The 25,711-nt window shown below is 40.2% G+C and overlaps 1 protein-coding gene across 1 annotated transcript in view; it reads left to right on the forward strand.

The window, feature by feature from the left end:
• The window catches only part of mettl14 (methyltransferase 14, N6-adenosine-methyltransferase non-catalytic subunit), a 104,597-nt gene extending 81,970 nt beyond the window's left edge, over positions 1 to 22,627 (forward strand). The window contains exons 7-12 of the mRNA XM_085965120.1: positions 451 to 487; positions 3,900 to 4,041; positions 9,817 to 9,909; positions 10,791 to 10,907; positions 14,529 to 14,739; positions 20,496 to 22,627. Of these exons, the coding sequence (XP_085821246.1) occupies positions 451 to 487; positions 3,900 to 4,041; positions 9,817 to 9,909; positions 10,791 to 10,907; positions 14,529 to 14,739; positions 20,496 to 20,803 (908 nt within the window). The 3' untranslated portion in view covers positions 20,804 to 22,627. The remainder of the gene's footprint in view (positions 1 to 450; positions 488 to 3,899; positions 4,042 to 9,816; positions 9,910 to 10,790; positions 10,908 to 14,528; positions 14,740 to 20,495) is intronic.
• Positions 22,628 to 25,711: the final 3,084 nt, after the last annotated feature.

Here is a 25,711-nt window from a genome sequence, read left to right on the forward strand (position 1 = left end):
ATTTTGAACGTTTTTTGGATACCGCGGGCGGAATTTTTGTCCGGCCGAAACGTAAATACGCCTATGACCGGTCCGTAATCGTAAGCTTTCTTTTGACGTGACGCGCGCGTAGGTACACTCTAACTTTCAAACGTATAGAGAACGGACAGACAGACAGACAGAAGAGCCGCTTTATACATATAGAAGATGATGGGACATCCCTGTGATTTTTTTTTTTTTCTTTTGGAACCCAAGCATAAAAAAAACCTGAAATATTTTGGAGGAATGGGCAGAGCTAGCATGTGAAGTACTTTCTTCCTTCAGACTACTGTTCTTCAACTATATTTGTTGCTTTGAATGGTTTGGAAGTTGTTAAAGAAGGAAAAAAAAGACCTTGCATTTATATAAGCGCCTTTGATATCCTCAGGATGCCAAAACAATTTTTTTGAAATATGTGCTCTTGCTTTGTAGACAAATGTGGCAGCCTACTTGTGTATAGCAAGATCCCGTAAACAGCACTGAGATGTCTGACCAGTTAACGTATTTTTGATTGAATGATAAATGTTGAGTGGGACTCAGAACACCCTGCTCTTCCTAGAATCGTACCATGGGATCTTTTACATCACCTGAGCAGACAGACCGAGCCTGGGTTTCATAGCTCATCTGTAAGATGACATTTCTGATAATACAGTAGTGCCTCGGTACTACATTAAAATGTCAGCCTAGATTGTGGCCCGGAATTTGTGGTGGATAATAGCGAACGAACAGCGTTCGCTGTTGTTACCCCTTTGACAATGATCGGAACTTCAGGATTTAGCGCTTTCAGGATTTAGCGCATGCGCATCCTAATGCGGAAATCCTGAAGTTGGAGTCAGTCATTCACTGCTCCGATGCTGGCTGCCCAACCAAAAAAAAATAGCCGGCAAAATTGACGGGATTGAAGGCCGATAAATCCCCAGGGCCTGATAATCTACATCCTAGGGTCCTTAAGGAAGTGGCCTTAGAAATAGTAGATGCATTGCTGGTCATCTTCCAAAATCCTATAGACTCTGGAACAGCTCCCATGGATTGGAGGGTAGCTAATGTAACCCCACTACAGGTAGACTACCCTTTATCCGGACTTCCGAAAACCGAAACCCTCTAAAAACATGACCAGAGTGGCGCACGACTTACAGGCCTAGCCGGATAAGGGATAGTGTAGCATTTTTCCGCACTTCTGAAAACCGAAATCGCTCAGCGTAAGTGTACCAGCCTTTATCCGCACATCCGAAACCAGAAAACCTCTGAAAGCCGAAAGTGGAGCAAAGCATGACTTCTGAAAACCGAAATAAACTGTACTACAGTATTTATCCCTGTAACTACAGTATTTATAGTCGTTATTTATCCCACCCTTTCGGATAAGGGATAGTGTATCCTTTATCCGCACTCCCGAAAACCGAATTACCTCTGAAAACCGAAGTGTTTTCGCGCACCTTCCGAAATCCGAAATTTTCCTAAAACCGAAACACGGCTGGTCCCGAGGTTTTCGGATAAAGGATAGTCTACCTGTATTTAAAAAAAGGTGGTAGAGAGAAAACGGGGAATGATAGACCGGTAAGCCTGACATCGGTAGTGGGGAAAATGCTAGAGTCCATTATAAAAGATGTAATAGCAGAGCACTTGGAAAACAGTAACAGGATCGGACAGAGTCAACATGGATTTACAAAAGGTAATTCGTGCTTGACTAATCTACTGCAATTTTTTGAGGATGTAACTGGTAGGATAAGGGAGAACCAGTGGATGTGGTGTATTTGGACTTTCAGAAGGCTTTCGATAAGGTCCCGCATAAGAGATTATCGTGTAAAGTTAAAGCACAAGGGATTGGGGCAATGTACTGACTTGGATAGAGAACTGGTGGGCAGACAGGAAGCAAAGAGTTGGAATAAACGGGTCTTTTTCCGAGTGGCAGGCAGTGACTAGTGGGGTACCGCAGGGATCGGCACTAGGACCCCAGCTATTTACAATATATATTAGTGGTCTAGACGAGGGAACTAGATGTAATATCTCCAAGTTTGCAGACGACACAAAGCTGGGTGGGCGTGTGTGCTGTGAGGAGGATGCCGAGAAACTCCAGTATGAGTTAGACAGGTTGGGTGATTGGGCGGATGCGTGGCAGATGCAGTATAATGTGGATAAATGCGAGGTTATCCACTTTGGTGGCAAAAACAGGAAGGCAGATTATTATCTGAACGGCAATAGATTGGGAGAAGGGGAAGTGCAATGAGACCTGGGTGTCCTTGTGCACCAGTCGCTGAAGGTAAGCATGCAGGTGCAGCAGGCGGTTAAGAAGGCAAATGGTATGTTGGCCTTCGTAGCGAGAGGATTCGAGTACAGGGACAAGGATGTCTTGCTGCAGTTGTACATGGCCTTGGTGAGACCACACCTTGAGTATTGTGTGCAGTTTTGGTCGCCTTATCTGAGGAAGGATGTTCTTGCCATGGAGGGAGTGCAGCGAAGATTCACCAGGCTGACACCTGGGATGGCAGGAATGACGTATGAGGAGAGATTGGGTCGATTGGGCTTATACTCGCTAGAGTTTAGAAGAATGAGAGGGGATCTCATTGAAACTTATAAAATTCTAACAGGACTAGACAGACTAGATGCAGGAAGGATGTTTCCGATGGCGGGGGAATCCAGAACCAGGGGTCACAGTCTAAGGATAAGGGGTAAGCCATTTAGGACAGAGATGAGGAATTTCTTCTCCCAGAGAGTGGTGAACCTGTGGAATTCTCTACCACAGAAGGCAGTTGAGGCCAATTCATTAAATATATTCAAGAAGGAGTTAGATATATTGCTTAAGGCTAAAGGGATATGGGGAGAAAGCAGGGACCGGGTACTGAGTTTGGATGATCAGCCCTGATCTCATTGAATGGCGGTGCAGGCTCGAGGGGCCGAATGGCCTACTCCTGCTCCTATCTTCTATGTTTCTATCAGGGAAATCGGTGAAACTGACAAAAACTTTGGCTTTTCTGCGGTAATATCGCTGTTAAATATCCCATTAAAAGTTAGACCCTTTTGGCTTAGGTGTAACTAGGATTTTAACAGTGGTATTGATTGCTAAGCAAAGGTTATTGCCCTGAAAAACAAATTTTAATTTTGTGGAGTGTCAAATTTATCCATTTTAATAAAAATAATTTTTTTAAGAAACTTTTGTTCAACTTTATTTCAAGTTTACTTTCCCCCATGTAGGAGCCCCAGTCTTTGTTTTGCTCTCTAACATTTTTTTAAAGTTAGAATCAAAGGAGCTTGCTCATTTCCTGGTTCCCAGTCTGTGATAATTCTGCATTGTGATTGGCTGCTTGGACAGCTTGTTGATTCCCCATTAACTTGCACTGATCTCAATTGCATGTGGAAAACCGAACTTCTCACCACAGAGATCGCAAGATCTTTGTGGGAAGTTTACTTCGGGGCCAGTGGCAAATGCCTTTGCTTTGCCGCTGTCCACAAATTACAGGCCAATGTGCGTAAATCCGAGATTGGGACTTTAATGCACTACTTTCTGATTCTGAGGGCAGAGTACTACCACTCGGCCAAGGCTGACGCTTACTTGTACAGATTGTTTTTACATATAATGACCTTTGTTTAATGGGTGAATTTTTTATTTTAATTGTTTGCTGCTATAGATATCGTTTTGTCATCCCTCCCTTGCCCTTTCATTTATAGCCTATCCGAAACACTGAGGCTAGAAGATAGATTTTGCAAATAGGTGTTCCTGACATGGAGCATTGTGCCCATATCTGTACAGAAAATCCTGAAGGCCCAATGACCTCGGCACCCAAATTCCTGATTATGTACTCGCACCAAGCAAAACTCTGCACCAGGAGCACATATTCATAAAATTTACTTTTAAGTTAACTTTCCACTTTTTTGTTTGTAAACAGGTATCTACAAGCTGATCTAGAGTCATTTGATATTGGAGACCTGAAGTGTAAATTTGATGTTATTTTGGTGGAGCCACCCTTGGAAGAATATTACAGAGAAACTGGAGTAACAGCCATCGAGAAGTGCTGGACGTGGGATGATGTGAGTTGTGTAGATTTGCTTACAGTACTTCACTTTCTTTTGTTATGATGAACATTCTACAAAAAGTTAGATTTTCTCTAAGTATTTGCTCTGTACCTGTCATTGGGTTTTTTTAAATTGTATTCTCCGCTATTAACTTGCAATTAATTAATTGTAGATAAAATAATTTCAAAGTATTAAGATGCAGGTAAGGATTTGTTCATCATTAAATAGGAATTTATATGTTTACCACGTATCATCCTTACGTTATTTAAAAGGTAAACATTACTAAAGTGATTTACTTGAACAGCACTAAAGCAAACAGAATCAGATGGGTGGAAGAAACTAATTGACTAAAATCACAGCTCTTTGCACAAGTAGTTCAAAAGAAGCACTAAACAGGAAGTCGTCTAATTTCCAATATTGGCATAAGAAAACACAGATGTGGCAGCGTATACTTTTAACACGGGTGTACTCCACCTACTGGTGCATTTGGCAGCTGTGTGACTGGTTCCTATGGTTACACTGATGGCTTGCATTACCATGGAGTGGAAAAAGGCAAGGTTTCTAGTTTGCACTTAAACGTGGATTACCACTTATTGGTCTCTGATTCATTGAGGAAAAATTGATAAGAAAGGAAGCTTGCTGTACTGGCAGCAGTTTTTAAAAAACCACTAGGAGAAAAATGAAGAATTTTTTTTTATAAAGGTGCAGGTACAAAGCAGAATGACACTGGACCACCTCTTTTGTACCTGCCAATGCCTATTTTAACTCTACTTTTGATGTCAGCATCAAAGGAGCAGGGCAAAATCAGCATAAATCTTGTTAATGTTGCATAAGTGTAAATATCAAACCGTTATTGGGAGAAATCCTGTCTCGGCTAATTTAGCTGTGAAAAAAACAATTTCACATTTTATGTTTGACTACATTTTCCCCCAAAACTAGTGAAGACTGAAATTGTAATCCAATATGATCAGGGACGGGATTCACATTCCCTTTCTTACAAAAAGCCTTAAATTAACATTTAAAAATAAGCCATTTGGTTCAAATTGGTTAATTCACATTGAAGTAGTATTTCTTTTTGTTTTTAGATGCAATCTTATCTGCATAACTGCATAAGAAAAATACAATTTGAAGATTTTTACACCATATTTGGCAAATCTGGACGGTGCTAGCGACTGTATGGGGGGAATAAATCTGTACAATATATTGGTTATCATTTTCCATAAAGCCTAAAGTATGATTGTGTCAGACATCCATTTTGTAAACATCATTTGGACAATATGTTTGTGCTACACATAGCTTCAGGATAAATATTTCAGCCAATCATGAAAAATCAGTGCCCAAGTATGTCCTGTCTACAAAAAGCAGGACAAATCCGACCCGGCCAATTACCGTCCCATCAGTCTACTCTCAATCATCAGCAAAGTGATGGAAGGTGTCGTCGACAGTGCTATCAAGCGGCACTTACTCAGCAATAACCTGCTAACTGACGCCCAGTTTGGGTTCCGCCAGGGCCACTCAGCTCCTGACCTCATTACAGCCTTGGTCCAAACATGGACAAAAGAGCTGAACTCAAGAGGTGAGGTGAGAGTGACTGCCCTTGACATCAAGGCAGCATTTGATCGAGTGTGGCATCAAGGAGCCCTAGCAAAACTGAAGTCAATGGGAATCAAGGGGAAAACTCTCCATTGGTTGGAATCATACCTAGCACAAAGGAAGTTGGCTGTGGTTGTTGGAGGTCATTCATCTCAATCACATGACATCACTGCAGGAGTTCCTCAGGGCAGTGTCCTAGGCCCAACCATCTTCAGCTGTTTCATCAATGACCTTCCCTCCATCATAAGGTCAGAAGTGGGGATGTTCGCTGATGATTGCACACTGTTCAGCACCATTCGAGACTCGTCAGATACTGACGCAGTCCGTGTCCATATGCAGCAAGACCTGGACAACATTCAGACTTGGGCTGACAAGTGGCAAGTAACATTCGCACCACACAAATGCCAGGCAATGACCATCTCCAACAAGCGAGATTCTAACCATCTCCCCTTGACATTCAATGGCATTACCATCACTGAATCCCCCACTATCAACATCCTGGGGGTTACCATTGATCAGAAACTGAACTGGACCAGCCATATAAATACTGTGGCTACAAGAGCAGGCCAGAGACTGGGAATTCTGCGGCGAGTGTCTCACCTCCTGACTCACCACCTGACTCCCCAAAGCCTTTCCACCATCTACGAGGCATAAGTCAGGAGTGTGATGGAATACTCTCCACTTGCCTGGATGAGTGCAGCTCCAACAACACTCAAGAAGCTCGACACCATTCAGGATAAAGCAGCCCGCTTGTTTAGCACTCCATCCACCACCTTCAACATTCACTCCCTCCACCACTGGCGCACTGTGGCTGCAGTGTGTACCGTCTACAAGATGCACTGCAGCAACTCGCCAAAGCGCCTTCAACAGCACCTTCCAAACCCGCGACCTCTACCACTTAGAAGGACAAGGGCAGCAGACGCATGGGAACATCACCACCGACAAGTTCCCCATCAAGCCAAACACCATCCTGACTTAGACCTGTATCGCCGTTCCTTCACTGTCGCTGGGCCAAAATCCTGGAACTCCCTTCCTAACAGCATTGTGGGTGTACCTACACCATATGGACTGCAGCGGTTCAAGAAGGCGGCTCACCACCATCTTCTCGAGGGCAATTAGGGATGGGCACTAAATGCAGGTCTAGCCAGCGACGCCCACATCCCATCAATGAATAATAAAAAATAAAAAAAAGTGCTTGCTTTAGGACCCTGCTATTCCTGGGTTGTGTGAGAATTGTGAATTTCTACCCCTCACCCATTGTGCACAAAAGCTCTACCCAGTTTCCAGTTCTTTCTCCCTTAATTAGAAAGAGTGCTTCCTCTTTCTCTCTCAGTAAGCTTCTGTGGAACAATGCAAGAGGCCGAGGACGGTGAAGTCTGAGTGGGAATGGAGTGGTGAATTAAAGTGACAGGCGACCGGAAGCTCGGGGACCCCCCCTTACGGACTGAACGGAGGTGTTTCGCAAAGCGGTCACCCAATCTGCGTTTGGTCTCCCCAATGTAGAGGAGACCACATCATGAGCAGCGAATACAATATACTAAATTGCAAGAAGTACAAGTAAATCGCTGTTTCACCTGGGGCCCTGGACAGTGGGAAGGGGGGGGGAGGTATAAGGGCATGTGTTGCATCTCCTGCAAAGGGGTGCTGGGGGTGATAGAGGAGTGGACGAGGGTGTCGCGGAGGGAGCAGTCCCTGCGAAATGCTGAAAGGTGAGGGGAAGATGCGTTTGGTGGTGGGATCACGCTGGAGGTGGTGGAAATGGCGGAGGACAATCTGTTGAATGTGGAGGCTGGTGGGGTGAAAGGTGAGGACAAGGGGAACTCTATCGTGGTTCTGGGAGGGAGGGGCAGGGGTGCGGGAGATAGAACGGACACGGTCGAGGGCCGTGTCAACCACAGTAGAGGGGAATCCCCGGTTGAGGAAAAAGGAAGACATGTCGGAAGCACTGGTATGGAAGGTGGCATCGTCAGAGCAGATGCGGCGGAGACGGAGAAACTGGGAGAATGGAATAGAGTCCTTACAGGAGGCGGGGTGGGAGGAAGTGTATTCCAGGTAGCTGTGGGAGTCAGTGGGCTTGTAGTGAATGTTAGTCAATAACCTAGCCCCAGAGATGGAGACGGAGAAGTCAAGGAAGGGAAGGGAAGAGTCGGAGATGGACCGTGTGAAGGTGAGGGAAGGGTGGAAATTGGAAGCAAAGTGAATGAAATTGTCTAGTTCAGGCCGAGAGCAGGAAACGGCACCAATACAGTCATGGGGATTGGGTCTGCAGGCCAAACCTGAAAAGAAGCACAGGCTCTCCAGATCAGGGAAAATCTGACAGGAGAATCACAGTGGGTTGAGAAACCAGTCTGTTTCAAGAGTCCCAGTTGAGGTGGGCTTTGTATTGTCTTGCATGACTAGACTAGAAAGTGGTGAACTCTACTGCAACCTGGCAGTTTTCTCCATGTACTAAAGCTCAGTGTCAGTATGTCCCTGGCACTGCACGGTGCTGGACTTTTATAGTCCTCTGGGACAAAGATGCAGATACTGTTTCACACTACTTCCAAAGTTGTTCCGACTGGCAGCTTGATAAAGAGGCTGTCTGCAAAACCAGAGCCTCTGACCTTTGGGCTTCAATTGCTTCAAGCTCTAAATTGGCCAGTGGTACACTTTTCTGTTCTGGTTTATCTATGTGAATAGAATGACAATTAGAAGTTGTCAGGGTGGTCTAATATTTATTTTGCAGCACTGTCTTTGGAGGCGATGCTGTAATTTAAACGAGGCAGAATATATGCCTCCAGAGGCACCGAAGAGCATGATTTCATTCTCTGCTTCTGGAGCAAAGTGCTGCTGGTGGTGAACATACATGGATTGTGCTTCCTACTTTTGTGTTAGTTACAGGCAGGACAGGAGTTTGGTCCCCTTCGCCCTGTACAAGTCCACAGTGCATTTTTCGCATAGTTACTCTGTAATACTCCTTTGAATCTGGGAAGGCTTGTGGTTAGAAGTGGCCCCTTGCAAAATGGTACTGTTTTGAACTGAAATGTTTGTGGCTATAACTGTGAAAGTAAGACCTAGACACACACACAAAGACCTGACTTGCTATGTCTCTTGTCACTCACTTACTGTGTACATAGCTTTTGAAGAGCAAGTGACATGTATGAAAAAATAGTGAGACACAGCAAATTGGAGTGAGGGGAAAGTAGAGTTTTAACACCATATAGTCATGTTCATTGTTACAAGGTTTGCACACTTGTTTAAAAAGCAGTGTATCCATGCACTCAAGTATATACAAGGTATTCTGACAAGTAAAAAGTGAATGCAGGCCAAGAATAAATAGGTGAAATAATGCTGAGTAACTAGATTTAATCTCAATCTACTACTGTTACCTTTTCACACTACTTCTACCTTACCCTGAGTCATATGATAGATACATATAGAGTTATGTCTTTAATTCTCTGTCCATTTCTTTCTCACTATCTTCCACAGTTGTAGACATAAACACTTAACTTCAATATTGGACGCCATTTTGCAAAGGTACCTTTGCTGTAATCAATTAATTTTGCCACAAACCAAGCTTAACAATATATTCTCGATTGCAAATCATGCCACAGATGGGAACAAGTTACTGGAAAAATAACAATAAAATAACAGCCCACAAAAGCTTGAAGAGTTGAACATAAGTCTGTACCAGGAAAAAAATTGATAGTTTGTATTTAAGAATGAAGAAAAATTAGTTACAGTTTAGTGCCCAAGAAAAGAATTCATAGAATCACAGAAGGAGACCTTTCAGTCCATTGTGCCTGTGCCTGTGCTGGCTCTTTGGTTGAGCTATCCAATTAACCCCACTCTCCTGCTCTTTCCTCCTAGCCCTGTAAGTTCTTTCCCTTCAAGTATTTATCCAATTCTCTTTTGAACGTTACTACTGAATCTGCTCCAGCACCCTTTCAGGCAGTGCATTCCAGATCACCACAACTCGCTGTGTTTTTTAAAAAAAAGGTTTCCTCATGTCGCCTCTGGTTCTTTCGCCAGTCACCTTAAATCTGTGCCCTCTGGTTACTGACCCTTCTACCACAGGAAGCAGTTTATCCTTATTTACTTTAACAAAACTATTCATAATTTTTAACCTCTATCAAATCTCTTAACCTTCTCTGCTTATAAGTAGTGATTTTTAAATTGGAAAGAAAGCACTTTCTTACCAATCTGTTTTTCCTATAGATCATGAAACTGGAAATTGAAGAAATTTCAGCTCCAAGATCATTTGTCTTTTTGTGGTGTGGCTCTGGGGATGGTCTCGACCTTGGCAGAGTGGTAAGTTGTCATGTAGCGGCAATCTGGGCCAGAAAGCGCCTTCATTTACTCAATAGTCTATTCAGATGTTAAATTCTGTCTGGTGCACTACTGGCCAATTGTTTGCCATCAATGGCTGGAGTATGTTGAGTCTTGAGCTGCATAATTAACCCTGAATATCTAGTGTGCTATTCTGTCTTTTTGTGTCTGACATTTTGATCAAGTTTTTTTTGTGGAGATATTTGGTCGAAGCTACACTCCATTTACAATGCATTTTATTTTTTTTAAATCCTATATTTGCATTTTTTTTGTATCAGTTTAACCTACATATAAAACAGTTCTTGTGCAGTAAACCTTATCGATAGTAGTAGACCCATGTCCTCCTGAATAAACAGGATTCCGAGTATAGTCGGCGTAAAATCTGCTGTTAGTATTTCAGCGGTTAACAGTTAACTATCCAAGCATTTATTAGAAACTTGTCACCCCTATTGACTACTGCTTTTTGTAAATCCTGTTTTCTGTTCGTAATCAGCTGCTAACATTGTTTGTTCTGGTTTTAATAAAGCTTTTGAATATTCTTACATACATTTTTACAACAATTTTTCCAGATAGTTTTAGTTACTTTCATAGTGTTAAAATTAGAGTTTATGTACCAGTTGTACTTTGAATATAATTGCATTCTAACTTTATGGTGACTAAGATACTGCAATAACTATAAATATACTAAGATTACAATTAAATAATTTTTGAAAATTGTCCTTTTTCTGTTGATTGTTGACTTTCTGTCATAAATTCCTGAGCAAAAAATTTAGAATGCTCTCAGTGAATGTGGTTTCCAATTAATCAGCCCTAAATGAGAGAGTTTATATTTTTGTATATAATCCATGTATTTTTTATTCTAGTGCCTACGCAAGTGGGGGTTCAGGCGCTGTGAAGATATTTGCTGGATCAAAACCAATAAGAATAATCCTGGGAAAACCAAAACACTGGATCCAAAGGCAGTCTTCCAGCGAACAAAGGCAAGTGTCCTGTCTGACCTCGGGAGCAGTACTTTGTAGCAAGCCCAAACTGTTTCATTTGAGCTTGCTCAGATTTCATGCAGGCACACAAAAAAGAAACACCTGTTTTATCTTCTATTGTCTGATTGCATTACATGGCGAATTGCAATTCATAATGGGCAATTAATTCCTCACCAATTCCTATAGTCTTTGGTGTGAGATAGTATGGAAGCACTGTTCGCTTCTCTGATTTACTTTATGAAGTTCTTTTATAGCTTTTTGAATAGTGTTATTCACTTGTGCTATTGTGCTAATTGAAATGCAGAGTGGGGAGGATGGAAAGTGCCATGAAAGTGACTTCCCAGAATAGGATGGTAGAGGTTCATTCAGTAAAGTTCAAACACATGCTTTGACTTGTTTCTTTTGCACTTACCTGTTGCTATAGCTCAACAACATCTTATTTGCTACCTCTGCGCTCCAATAAAATTCATTTTAATTCAGAATTGAAAGCTAACTATTCGGTATCCAAATACGTATATATGCATTCACCAACATTTAAAAAAAAAAAAAAATGCTGCCCCAGCATGAAACTTGCTGAGTTAATGTGCATTGCAAGAACTGGATTTCAGACTAATTGTTTAATTATAAATGGTGTTTTCTCCCTTTTGTAAAATTAAAATTCTTTTGTGCAGGTTTCTAATAAAGAAACACTGCTATATTGTGAGGTGTGGACTTGTAACCACAATTCCTTCATGAGAGTTTTTTTTATTTCTGTTGCGGCGGTGCCAGTGGAGGATAGTTGGTTTGCCACAGTGAGGAAGGAAAGTGCCACTTTTCTCTCCTTTTGTAATAGCTACTTCAGGTAGCATGGAGAAAGTCCTGGGATAATAAACTTGGCTGCCAGCTAGTTTTAGCAGTAATGTTGCATGCTGCCAAGAAACCTAATGATGGGTAAAATCAAGCTTCAAAATGTGGGTCAGAGCAAGGAGGACAAGAACAAGAAGATCATTAGACTGAATGTAGCAGGGCAGAGATTTATTCTGTTTCAGGAAAAGCGGTGGTTACACCAGCAATTTCTTACTTGCAAATAAGATATTTTTGATGGCCAGCATCAGTTCATGAAGATCTGAATGAATAGCAAAAGAGCAACTAACTGAAGATGAGCATACTTTGAACCTCAAAGTGTTCACAGCTGTGCTTGGTGAAATATCGTAACAATCTCTTCGCCATAACCATTATTATAAAACCAAAAACTTTTATTTAATTAAAAAAGCAGTTCCTTTTGCTTCTGATACTTGGTATTAGGACTTTTTGTTGAACAGTAACATCACTAATGCACAATAAATTGATTAGTTATTTTAAATTCTGTGAATGTATCAATAAAGTATAATTATACTAACTCTAGGTTGGAATCTGGAATTATGTAAAAGTAGTTTGCTGTTTAGCTTTAGGTTTGTCAAAAGTGTAATTTTTACTCCAATAATTATTTTCTCTCTCTGAATTATTTAATTTTATAATCAATGCTATAATTTATTTTGAGAAACTTTTATGATCGATTCTTACAACATTCTTTATTCAAGAATTACCAAATTCATAAAGTTGGTGTATTCAATTTCTAGTACTGATATGCAGGGTCAAAAGTTAATTTTCGCTTTTTTTAAAAAAGTCAGCGCTCGCTTTGTTGTTTCTTTAATTCTATTGACATTTTTCCTACATAATTCTACTAAGATGTCTAATATTTCAAAGGAGTAATATTCCTTAATTTAGATTTAGTAGTAGCAAAATTGTTAATCTTGCATTTTTATCACCAACAATCTGACAATTTTTTTTTTAAGTTACAAATACAGTAGGGCATAGAACAGGAGTAGGCCATTCAGTCCCTTGAGACTATTCCGCCTGGCTAATCATGAAAATTTCAATTGACCCAGCATTCGCATACATTTGGGAGAGCGAGTTCCAGATTTCCACTACCCTTTGTGCGGAAAAATTGTTTCCTGATTTCACTCCTGAATGACCTAGCTCTAATTTTAAGATTGTGCTCCCTTGTTCTTCCAGAGGAAATAGCTCCTCTATCTACATTATAGAATCCTTTAACACCTCAATTAGATCACCCCTCTACTTCATTTTCCTGTCTGTCATCCATATCCCTTCATACCCTTGCCTAATAAAAATCTGTCTATCTCTCAAATTTCAATTGACAGCATCCACATACCTGGACTGTCTAAACTCAAGGGAATACAAGCCAAGTTTATCCTCAACCTATCTTCAATTAACCCTTTAAGCCCTAGTATCATTCTGGTGAATCTGTGCTGTATCCTCAAAGCCAGTATATCCTTCCTGAGGTATGGTGCCCAAAACTGAATGCAGTGTTCCAGACAGGTTCTGACCAAGGCTCTGTACACATGAAGCATCACCTCCTCCTCTTTGTATTCCAGCCCCTTGAGATAAAGGCCAACATTCCATTAGTTGTTTTGATTACTTTTTGTACCTGTGCACTAGCTTTTAGTGATTTGTGTACCTGGACACCTAGATCCCTTTGGTCCTCCACAGTTCCTAATCTCTCGCCATTAAGAAAATATTCTGATTTGTCTTTCTTGGATCCAGTGTAGTTGACCTCCCAGTTCCCCCCCAAACTCCCATCTGCTATAATTCTGTCTGTTCACTTAGTTTATCTCTGTTCCTTTGTAACATCCTGCTCCTGTTTACACAATTCACCATGCCTTTTTACTTGGTGCCATCTGCAAACTTAGTGTACAACTCTCTGTTCCTTCATTCAAGTCACTGATATATATGGTGACATTAAAACAATTTTGTATATGGATCTTAAGTGCACTTCATTTTGTTGTCAAAATGATTCAATTAAAATATTTCACCATAGAAGTCTGTTTCATACACCAAAGCCTTTTAAGGACCAACTTTTACAATTACTTTGTGAATGTAAGGCCTCAGTACAGATCCCTGGGGACTTCCAACCAGGATCTGTGTTTTATATGCTTTTATGTACATTTGGCTCCGAGGTCAGATGAAGGGAAGTGGAACTACGTGCTTTGGTGGAATTGAGTTTCTGTTCCTTAAAAAGGAGAAATGAAATGTAAAACAACATTTTTGAATGGTGGGAGAGGGAGTGGTTCCAGAGAGATGAGTACATAAAAGTTGCACTTTAAAATAAAACCTCCATGTTAATGTTGCATGAGAACTTGGAGAGGAAAAATAAATGAAAATCAAACATTCACAAAGTAACCATAAATACTTTTAGTATATGAAACAGACTTCTATTATGAAACAAAAGCAAAATACTGCGGATGCTGGAAATCTGAAATCAAAACTGAAAATGCTGGAAATACTCAGCAGGTCAGGCAGCACCTGTGACGTTTTGACGAAAGGTCATCAACCTGAAACGTTAACTCTGCCTCTCTCTCCACAGATGCTGCCTGACCTGCTGAGTATTTCCAGCATTTTCTGTTTTTATTTCTATTATGAAACATTTTATTTGATAAAATGATGGACAACAAAAATGAAGTGCACCTAAGATCCATATACAACATTGTTTTAATGTAAATGCATTAATAAGCTTTATATTCAAAGTTGCTGGACAGCATGTTCATACTCTAATTTCTAATGTACTCTGAATTAATTTTCTAGGAACACTGCCTAATGGGTATCAAAGGGACAGTGCGTAGAAGTACAGACGGTGATTTTATCCATGCAAATGTAGACATTGATCTAATTATTACAGAAGAGCCAGAGATTGGGAACCTTGAAAAACCAGTGGAAATATTTCATATTATTGAACATTTTTGTCTGGGACGAAGAAGGTTGCACATCTTTGGAAGGGATAGCACAATAAGACCAGGTAGATGACCTTTTTCAATCTCTTTAAAGGGTAACATTTTATTTGTCACTTTTATATAAAAAAAAATATTGTAAACCTTTCTTTGGAAAAAAAGGTGCATGCTGCTCCTTTTATATAGCCTTTGAGATAGTGAAAAAAATTAAACTGCAATATATAAAGCTATTTTCTGGGCACTTACGATGGCTCAGCGGATAAACTCACTGAACCAACCAGACCGGAGAGGTTCCAGATTCAGTCCCATGTGTGTTCTCTTTGGTTGACCTCAGCTGGACAGCAGTGTTGGTCTTGCATTTGGCCTAAAGATTGGGGTAAAAATGAGCCTGTGTTCTCGCTCTTTGTTGTCCAGCGACACTACTTAAAGTACAAGTGCATTTATTAAATTTGTTCTTGGGTTGCATTTAGTGCCTATTCCTAGTTCTGAAAAGGTGGCAGGAATGGGCACTAAATGCAGTCTAAGAAAACATGGAGTAGTTGAGGACATTGAGTCAATCACAATGGCCCAGAAATTCGGGTCTCCACAGGTGAGTATGCATGGGGTACTCGCCCGTAAGCCCAATGGAAGTGCCGGTTTCCTGCATGCACTGCGCATGCGCGGGAAACCGGCACTTCCGTTCCCCTGAACGAAGGGGTTTGGAGTTCGAACGCGTGCGCGGGAGAGGCTGCGCGTGCGCATCAAACTTAGTTTTTTTTTGCAGGTTTTCCCAGGAGGGTAAGTCTGCAGAAGTTAGACATGTAAAAAGCAGACGTAAGGCCTGCTTTTTGCAAGGTAAGTGGTGAATTAATTAAAATTAAAACATTTTTTCCACAGGTTTATTATTTTTTAATACTTTAAAGCAAGGTAAGTTTATTTTTAGCCCCGTTAGAAAATAAAATTATGTTTTTCTAAAATTTAAATTATTGTTTAAAATAGTTATTTCATGTAATTTATAGTTTATTTAAAAAATGTGATTTAAAAAAAAAAAAAAAAATTATTTGAAGATTTAGTGATGTTTTGGGGCCGTAGTATTTATAAGTTTTGACAGCTCTTCCTGTCAATCTTATGAATGGAGCATTCCCTGCTCCGATTGGCTCCCCATGGCCCACATGATCCCAGGGGCCGCATCGAACTAACTGCGCCCCTGGGATACGCAAGCACTGCGCGCTGGCAGCTGGAGCGGGCCCCGGATCGGAATTCCACGCGGGCCCACAGCTCAACGGCCGGCGCGCAAGGTAAGTGCAGGTCGGGGGCTTGCACCCGCGGGAAGCCCCCGACCTGAATTTCTGGGCCAATGTGTGTAGGCATTACCTTTTTAAATAGGAACGGGGGAAATTGGAGGGAAATAAATGATCTTTGTAAACCTATCCTCATTATTGTACTTTTTAAGTTAAGTCATGTGTAGGCCAGGCTTGATGACATGGCAAGTTTCCTTCTGTGTCACACATTGGTGAACCAGCTGGGTTTGATGACAGTCTGGCAGCTTTTATGATTTTTTTTTTTAATGGCACCAGCCTATTTTACCAGATTTATTGAATTCAGTTTCACAACTTGGCATGGTGGGATGTGAACGCATAACCTTTTGGTTTGCTAATCCTGTACAATATCCACCACACCATGTATCCGTCTAAATGTTTGGCCATCAAGATAGGACAGGAGTGGGCTCTTCTGTGATGCTGCTGTGGTTCAGTAGCCAGATGACACTCGGCATCCAGGCTTCTCCTTGAAAATTAATCACTTAAATGAAGTACTGGAGGTCTGCTGGTGCCTGTTTGACTACCTTTAAAGAGGAGAGGGGGAAATTGGAGGGAAATAAACGATCTTTATAAATCTATCCTCATTATTGTGCTTTTTATGTTAATTCTACATAAAGTAGCTGCAATTTTTATCAGTTTATAAGATAAAAGTAATAAAGCAGGATGTTTGCAAGAAGCCTGTTTGAAAATGTAGCATGATGCCAACTCTATGGATAGCTCTATTCAATTCTGTGCAATTAGTGAAAATAGTACACCAATAACAAAGTAGTGTAAATAGGGTAGCACTCCATAGTAGTGTCCTCTGATTAAGCACATATTAAACTAGGAAACCAATATATTCCTTTAAAATAACTTGCCAAGAGAGAAGTGTGGGAAAAGCTCAATTTTATTTCAAGCCTTTCTTTATAATTTTAACCTCTCATTCCTAGTGTTGTTCTAGTGAATCATGGTGTCATTCTAGTGTACTCTTTCCATGGTTCCTGATATTTCTTTCTATAATGGGCTGCCCAGAACTGCATTTGACACTCTAACTCTGGCTTAACCAATGTTTTGTACATTACTACTTGCTATTCTATTATGTATAAAATCTGGAATCCCATGTACCTTTTTTATAGCAGTTTCTAGTTATACATCCATCTTTAAAGATCAGAGACAGAGAGGGGTTTGAGGTGTTCAATGTTGCCACAACGACTGAGGACAGTAATCAATTTGTTACTTCATCTCAGAGGGCCGAGCAAAACATCCACACCTGTTTTGGTGAAGCGAGAAAAGAATGAGAGAGACCCTGGGTTAATCTGGCAACCATTATGTTTGGAAAAGGAGCCTGGCCTGACCTAGTCTCGAGCCCAGAGCTGTCCAAAAAGAACACTGGCCAAGAAACTTTAAGCAAGCCCACTAATGGAGGTAGTGTGGCTTATTTAAAAAAAAAAAAAAAAAAAAATTTTGAGGAGGGTTCTGTAGTTGATTTATGCAGTCTAGTCACCTAATTAAAGGAAGGGTATTAATGCCCTTGAAAAGGTACAGAAGTAAGCAATGAAGAATTTAATTTATGAGGATAGGCTAAGGAAGTTGTCTTTGTTTTGTGTGGAAAAAGATGATTCAGGGAGAGCTAATTCAAGGTAATGAAGGGTTTGACAACATTTAATCAGGCAAATTGTTCACTGGTTTAAAAAATATCAGACAGAAGAGCTGGGGTAAAAAAATCAGGCATTACTTTTTTTAGCCAATGGGTAATAAACTTGTAGAACAAGTTGCCTTTGAAGCAGACTGTTAAATGGGTTGAAGAGATCATTAGATGTGTTTATTACACAAGAGCGATTGAGGGATATAGTGAGATGGTGGAGTTGATCATTTGAAAAGGGTTTTTTAGGCCTACTGACTTTTTGCTAAAAATTCTTGTATTCTAGTTAATAGCTTACACTTTGAAAGATGCAAAAATTCTTACAGTTCCAAATTATAACTAGTTAATAATTGTTCTGTTCCTATGAGGTAACCAAAATAGTGTAATATGGTTGCAGGAACTAGATTTGTGTTTGACTTTATAATCTGCAATAAAACAAAATGAAACCTGTGAATTCAGAAGCTGACCATGTATATTACTATAGATGATTATGCCAAATTAAAAATGATTCAAGCCCATAGCCAGTCAGATGTGTATTCGCAAACAAAAAACTACTGCTTTGAATAGAAAGTTGCTGCACCAGTTGTTTATTAATGGCCCAGAAATTCGGGTCTCCACGGGTGAGTACGCACTGGGTACTCACCCGTAGGCCGAATGGAAGTGCCGGTTTTCTGCATGCACTGCGCATGCGCGGGAAACCGCCACTTCCGATCCTCTGAACGAAGGGGTTCAGAGGTCGAACGCGCGCACAGGGGAGGCTGCGTGTGCGCTTTGAACTTAGTTTTTTTTACAGGTTTTCCCGGGAGGGTAAGCCTGCAGGATTTACACATTTAAAAAGCAGGCATGAGGCCTGCTTTTTGCAAGGTAAGTGGTCAATTAATTAAAATTAAAACATTTTTTCCACAGGTTTATTATTTTTTAATACTTTAAAGCAAGGTAAGTTTATTTTTAGCCCCGTTAGAATATAAAATTATTTTTTTCAAAAATTTAAATTATTGTTTGAAATAGTTATTTAATGTAATTTATAGTTTATTTAAAAAGTGTGGTTTTAAAAAAAAAAAAAAAAAAAAAAAAAATTATTTGAGTGTTTACTGCTATTTTGGGGCCCGTAGTATTTATAAGTTTTGACAGGTCTTCCTGTCAATCTTATGAATGGGCTTTTCCCTCCTCCGATTGGCTGCCCATGGCTCACGTGATCCCAGGGGACGCATCGCACTAACTACGCCCCTGGGAGACGCAAGCACAGCGCATCGGCAGCTGGGCCAGGCCCCGGAGCGGAATTCCACGGGGCCCTACAGCTCAACTGCCGGCGCGGAAGATAAGTGCAGGTCGGGGGCTTGCACCCGCGGGAAGCCCCCAACCCGAATTTCTGGGCCAATAATTCCAGTGTACCAGTGACATACAGTGTAGAGATATGCTATTACCATTGTGCTGGTGCTGATTATTCATTGATGTTAAAGGCTGTTGCTATACAAAGAACAAACTGCTGGCCTGGGGTTTTATAGCCCATAGCATGATGAATACACATCAATTTAAGCTTTATTGGAACAAATTATGGAGGTTGATGTATTGCTGTAATTGAGGGTCATAAAACATTTGTTTAAACTTAAATTATAATGAAATTGCTCATTGACCTCAAACCATGTAAGAGTTTAAGGGAGTTCATAAACTTCTTCAATAAACCATTACAATGCTAGGTGCTCATACAAGCTTGTAAACAAGCTTCGATCATTTATGAAGTAAGCTAAATTCTCTTCCTGATTTATTGTGGCAAAATATATATAGAGCAGAAACTCAAATGAAATAAAGTCCTGAGTAATTTAGATTTTTAAACTTGTTTACATCCCACTAGCTCTTTGATTAATCAAATTTACTGTAGTTTGTTCCATTGAAATGGGTTCTGTTTTGCCTCAACTGAGACGTTTTTAATAAAAGTTTCTCTTAAAACACACTTACAGAATTCATCATTTAATGGGAAATCTGTTAACTTGACTCCAGTTAATACATTCTGCAGTTGACTTTCTAATGTTAATTGCTAATGTAGTTTCTAGAAACATGAAATTAATAACTACAACTCATTACAACAAGTATTTACTAAGTTATTAGATATATGCTTCAGGATGCAAGTTTAGTAAATACACAGCCAATTGTTATAAAGTAAAATGACATTTTTCAACAAATTGCTTTATAGCTATGGTTTAGTATATGCTTTTCTTAAAAAAAAATAAAAAAAATTAAAAAAAATTACATTCCTATAAATGTAAATTGTATGCCAAAATATTGTAGCCATTACATAGTAAAATTAAAAAATAAAGGATGCAAATCTGGTCAGAAAACTTGAGATGTGAGTGGCAGAAAATACTTGCGGGGTTGGGGGGGGAATTGCTGAGTTTTTGTTCAAGACTCTCAGCACATTCCCGAGACTTGACTGATGTTTATAGACAGTGTCACTTCCAATGGTGTTGTGATGTCATCCAGACTCTGAGTATTGTACTCAAATCTCTCAACCATCCGTTTTCTGTGTAGCAGGTATTTTACAAACAATAAAACCAATTGGTCTGATCTGTCTATATAGCATACTTGTATGAAGAGCTAGTTTTGAGGTGCTCATTATTATAAACCTTTAAAAGTGATGATTTAATGGAGGGGAGTGGCTAATCATCAGTAACATTCTGATGTAAAATACATCCCTAAATCTCATGATGTTGTCTATCCAAATGTTATGGCCGTATCTTTTAAAGGTCAATTAACTGGATTGTCTTACTTTCCTGGATTTCCTAGTGTTTTTTTAATTATTTTTATTTGAATTTGATATTTACAACTGTCTTAACTTTAATTTTCATGGTTTTGAAATAAATTTGCATTTGTTTCACTTTTTCTAATTGTTCCTTTTTCCTCCCATTAGGATGGCTCACTGTGGGTCCAAGTCTTACAAACAGTAACTTTAATGCTGAAGCTTACAGTTCATACTTTACTGGTACAAATGTGCACCTGACTGGTTGTACAGAGGAGATTGAGAGACTTCGCCCCAAGTCACCACCTCCAAAGTCTAAATCTGATCGAGGAGGTGGAGCCTCTAGAGGTGGAGGAAGAGGTGGGCCTTCAGCAGGACGTGGGGAGAGGGGAAGAGAAAGAAACCGAGGAAACTTCAGAGGAGAAAGAGGGGGATTCCGAGGTCGAGGAGGTGCCCATAGAGGAGGATTTGCTCGGTGATGACAGTGTCTGTAGAAGCCTAAAGTAGATTTAGTTGAAATGGCAATGGGAGCAGGATTTCAGAATCGCAGTCTGAATTAATCACCGCTCTACTTTACTACTTTTTTGATATATACTATTTAACCATGGAGTAATACATCCATAAGAACAAAATGTACACAGGCAATGTGTACACAGGAAATGGTTGTGCATTCTCGTCATGAAAAACATTTTGTAATGAACGAAGTACAGTGTGGTTGCCTTTAAATCAGATGCTGTATATTCAGGTTGTTTTCCAATTTAAAGCACATTGCAAAGTCTTTTAAAGCTGCAATATCTCAATTCAGCCTTGTGTTTAAAGTTCAGACTTTAAATACAGTGTGTTGACTTGGTTGTTTTGAAGATATTTGTATTTTTTGTGCCCTTGGTAGTCTTGTTCTTTTTAGTGACATAAATGTAGTGTAGGTATCCCAGCAAAGGGTTGCTGAATAAAAAGCTCCTCCAAGACCCACTCAAAGTAGTGATCCTGTGGTAGAGCAACGTTCTGTCAACTTCAGCACTGTGATCCCAATCCACTGTGTGTACTATCAAAATACGCCAAGATGATTCTAACCCTTTTGAGTCTGACAGCATGCCAATATGTAAGGGGGGAAAAATGTGGTCTGGTTATACCAGCTGCACTAATCTCATGTTCCAACTCCCACTAAAATTTGAACGCCTCCCTGCATTGTGCACAAATATCTGTGAATGCATAGTAATGCTGCCACTTTCAGAGCACCAGCTTGTAAGCAGACTTGCATCCACTAGGAATTAAATTAGCAATGCTTGAATTTATTTCACACACAGCCCTTGAAAGGAACTAAAGCAGAATGTTCTGTTTGTTTTAGATGATTGCTATTATCCTGTAGTTTTTTACTAAAATTCTGAACTTTTTCTTCTTCCCCTACAATTTCTTACCTGTTTCATGGATCACTTTCAATGAAAGATATTACCATGTACAGCATTTAGCAATAAATTGCAGAACAAATGTATGTCCGGTAGTGACAAATTAGGACACAACTGATAAATGTAGAATGGATGACAAAAAAAATCCCCGTGAACTAGTAGCAAAAAGCCATGGGACCATAAATTACTGAGAAATTGGCTTCAAAAGCTATCAAATTGACTTTACGTCCTAAGTAAATCGCACTATCAGCTGCAGAAGCATGTGCATATCTGCATATCTGTTATGTTGATGTATTTTAGTATCAGTTGAGCTTTTTTTTTTAAATGCAGAAGTCTATCCTTTTTTATTTTTATAACAAAATGAGAATGAAATTTTCAGGAACTACACCAGGTTAAAACTATGATGGTTGTGAAGAGATGACATTAAGTCTGAATGGGTTGCCCTATTATACCCACTCGGCATACAAACTGAAGGATCAGGCTATGCAGGCAATCTCAGTCCCCTGTTATCTAAGAAAACATGATTAATTTTGATGTGCTTTGTGTATTGTGGAATTGTTAGCTTTGTCATTTAAATTCCTGCTTTAAACATACACCACATGTGAATTTTGGTACATGAAACATTGCATTTAAATTCTTTACAACTGCGAAGTGAATCTATGGTGTATTACAGCTTTAAATGCATGCTTTAAATATGTAGTTTGTGATGAACTGTCACTCCATATAATCTAGCCAGATAAAATTGTGTTTTACTACACTGATGTACCTGATATATTGCAGATTATTTTTTTAATGTGTTCAGGTACTTGACTGACATATTTTGTTCAGTGATGTTACAGGCGGCAAATACTTATTTAGTGCATGTTTTTTAAAAACCGAATAAATGAATTTTTTTCAAAATGGAGAAATCTAATTATATTCACATACAGAGCTCGCTGGCTTTGGTCCAGTAACCCATAACATTCATAGAAATTGAGTACAATACTCACCTGATGTGCCCATTCAAAAATATTTCCAACCAGTTAATCTTAGCATGTTCAGAAATTGTCTAAATGCTAATTGCTTTTATTCATAATTCTCCACAAGCAAATAGGAAAATCTGCCATCTACAGGAAACTTTGGTTTATCCGGAGGTTGTATGTCCGGAAACCTCGATCTAACGGCAGAAATCAGCAGCCGTTTTGTTAGGTTTTTTTCTTTTTTTTCCTTCTAGCATTTTTTTAAACAGTCAGTCTCTGGAAAGCCTCTCTGAAGCTGTTGCTAAGCTACAGAGACGCTTCCAAGGTACGGGCCGACTGTTTACAAGCTGTTGCTAAGCAACAGTGTTTGTTGTCAGATACGGAGATGAAAACCTCCGTATCCTTCAACATTAGCGCTGGTCTGTCCGGAAGTTTTCATAGATCGGCATCACGCCAGTCCCGTCGGTGCCGGATATCGCGAAGTTTCCTGTAAATAGAAAACTCACCCAAGCACATTATCACTTTAAGAATTTGGCACCATGCGTCTGGTGACCATCCCCCATTGAGTCCGTTCTGGGCATGTATTCAGTTCTCTTTCTACTTTCATCATCAGCAATCTCAACTGTTGGATAGTGTATTGGAAAATGCAGGTTCCACCAAAAATGTGTTAAATGTTCTATTTATTTGGACATCACCATTCTGAGACCCCATCACATCTGCAGCTGCATAGTTCCACCATTAGATGGAGCTTCAGAAGCTGCAGATCCCCACACTAACTCATCCTGAGAGATATTCGCTTTGTCCTGACTTTCTGTGGGAAAAGCCATAAAGAAAAAAGAATTGTATTTATGTAGCACCTTTCACAATCTCAGTGCTTTACAGACAATTAAGTACTTTTTGAAGTGTAGTCACTGTTGTAAGAGAGGAAACACAGCAGCCAATTTGTGCACAGCAAGGCCCCACAAGTGACAATTAAATAAATGACATAATCTGTTTTAGGTGTTAATTGAGGGATAAATGTCCAGGACACTGGGAGAATTCCCATGTTCTTCTTTTGAATAGTGCCATGGGATCTTTTACATCCACCTGAGAGGCAGACGAGGCTTTGGTTTAACATCATCCAAAAGACGACACCTCCTACAGTGCAACACTCCTTCAGTACTGCAGAGAAGTATCGGCCTAGACTATGTGCTCAAGTTTTTGGAGTGGGGCTTGAACCCACAACCTTCTGATTCAAAAGCGAGAGCACTACCCACTGAGCCATGGCTGACCCCTTAACCATGGACAATCCACTAATATACAGTGGAATCACCATTGTCTGCCTTCCCAATACTCTGCCAGAACTTCCACAAGACAAAGTCTGTAAGACATTATTTAAATGTAGCCATGGCTCTCCCCAATATCTTCCTACCTCCAAGCCCAAGAAAATTCCAGTTCAGTATGTCATTTTTTAAAGTACTTTTCTTCATTATTGTGCCTCGGCTATTGCACCATATGTGTAAAACCAAATTTGAGTATTCTCCCAATCATCTGGCAATTTCTAACATCCACTGCGGAGTGGGTGTTCTCCATTCTTAAATACAGTGGGACCTCCACTATCTATTTGTTTTATGTATTCAAGTGGAAACATGTCAAGTATTTCTTACGGTTATAAAAGCTGTTTTTGAAAGTTTAAATGCTGTTCTGCTTTTTTTTTTAGTTTTTATCCAACTGGAGCTCACTTTGGTTTGGTTCCTGTCCGTTCATCCCAGACAACTAATTGATCAACCTCCTGATTGTAAAACTTGCATTCAGCCCAATGGGTGCAGATGTTGATCTGTCTGAACAGTCACCAAAGGATCTATACCAGTTGTGAACTTGGTCTCAATCAACACCTATAACGATGTCCCATCAGGTTGGCAAGGACATCTTTCAGTCTCATTGAACCTCATCTTGTTTAGTCCTCACGAGTGCAGGAGCTGATGGTGTATGAATATAAATCCCTGATTTCTCCGCTTGTATGTTGCTAGAATGACCTCATAACTTTAGTTCACAAGTGATACGTAAATCGAGCAGAGCAAAATGATTGAATCATGTAATTCCCTAGTAAGGATTAAGGGAATTTTAACATGTTTTGCGATTTATTTATTTTTTTCCACAGGATTTGGAAAAAAGTTGGATTCAAGGGTTGTATTTGTAGAAGCAGTGTATTTTCATGGTTTTTACACATAATGGGCTTAACTCCTTAAAAACAGTAGGGTTGAGGTCATGTCAGAGGATAAAATTCACAAAGTCTGAAACCGGAAGCCAACCTGCCTCGAGCCCGCCCACTTCTGGTTTTAATGGACGAGGGGCGGGCAAGCCAATCTGTTCGCAGGAGGCGGGTAGATAATTTTAATATTATAATGAGGCTACTTGCCTTCATTTTAACAGTCATTCTATTTTTAACTCTTGTCAACCAGGTTTCAGGAAACCTGGCAGCTGAAAGGAGGCGAGAAGGGCTGATTCCATGAGATGACTGCCATTACAGCATTGCTTGTGGGCCAGGCGAAGCAGGGGTGGTTCCTGCAGGCCCAACAAACTACTCAGTAAACCCGCAACACCCTTGCCCTCCATCGCGATCTGTCTGTTTCCCCCTCGCCCTGACCACCATCTACTACCTACACTGATCACCATCTGACCTGACCCTCCACTCCCCCCACCAAAACGATGGGAACCTCACCACTACACCCACCTAATTGGCTTTGTGAAGCAGGCTTCCCTGCCCAACAGGCCTCCAGCCTGTCGATCAGGCTGCCTGTGGGCAGGAACCTGACAAAAAAATGAAAGGAACCCTGCAGTTAAAAACTGCAGGACATTTGGGAAACCCATACGTTCGGGTTTCCCAAACCTCAACAGCCACCCAGCACGGAACATACCTCCGGGCTGAAATCCAGGTCACTGGCACTGAAATGGAAAGTGATTAAAACACTAATGAGTTCCTCTTTAAAAATGTTATGCCCAAACACTAAAAAAGCAATTTATTAGCATGTCCTAACAATAAACA

This window comes from Somniosus microcephalus, chromosome 2, assembly GCF_052327205.1.
Source record: "Somniosus microcephalus isolate GS21.2 chromosome 2, FLI_Smic_1.0, whole genome shotgun sequence".
NCBI lineage: Eukaryota > Metazoa > Chordata > Chondrichthyes > Squaliformes > Somniosidae > Somniosus > Somniosus microcephalus.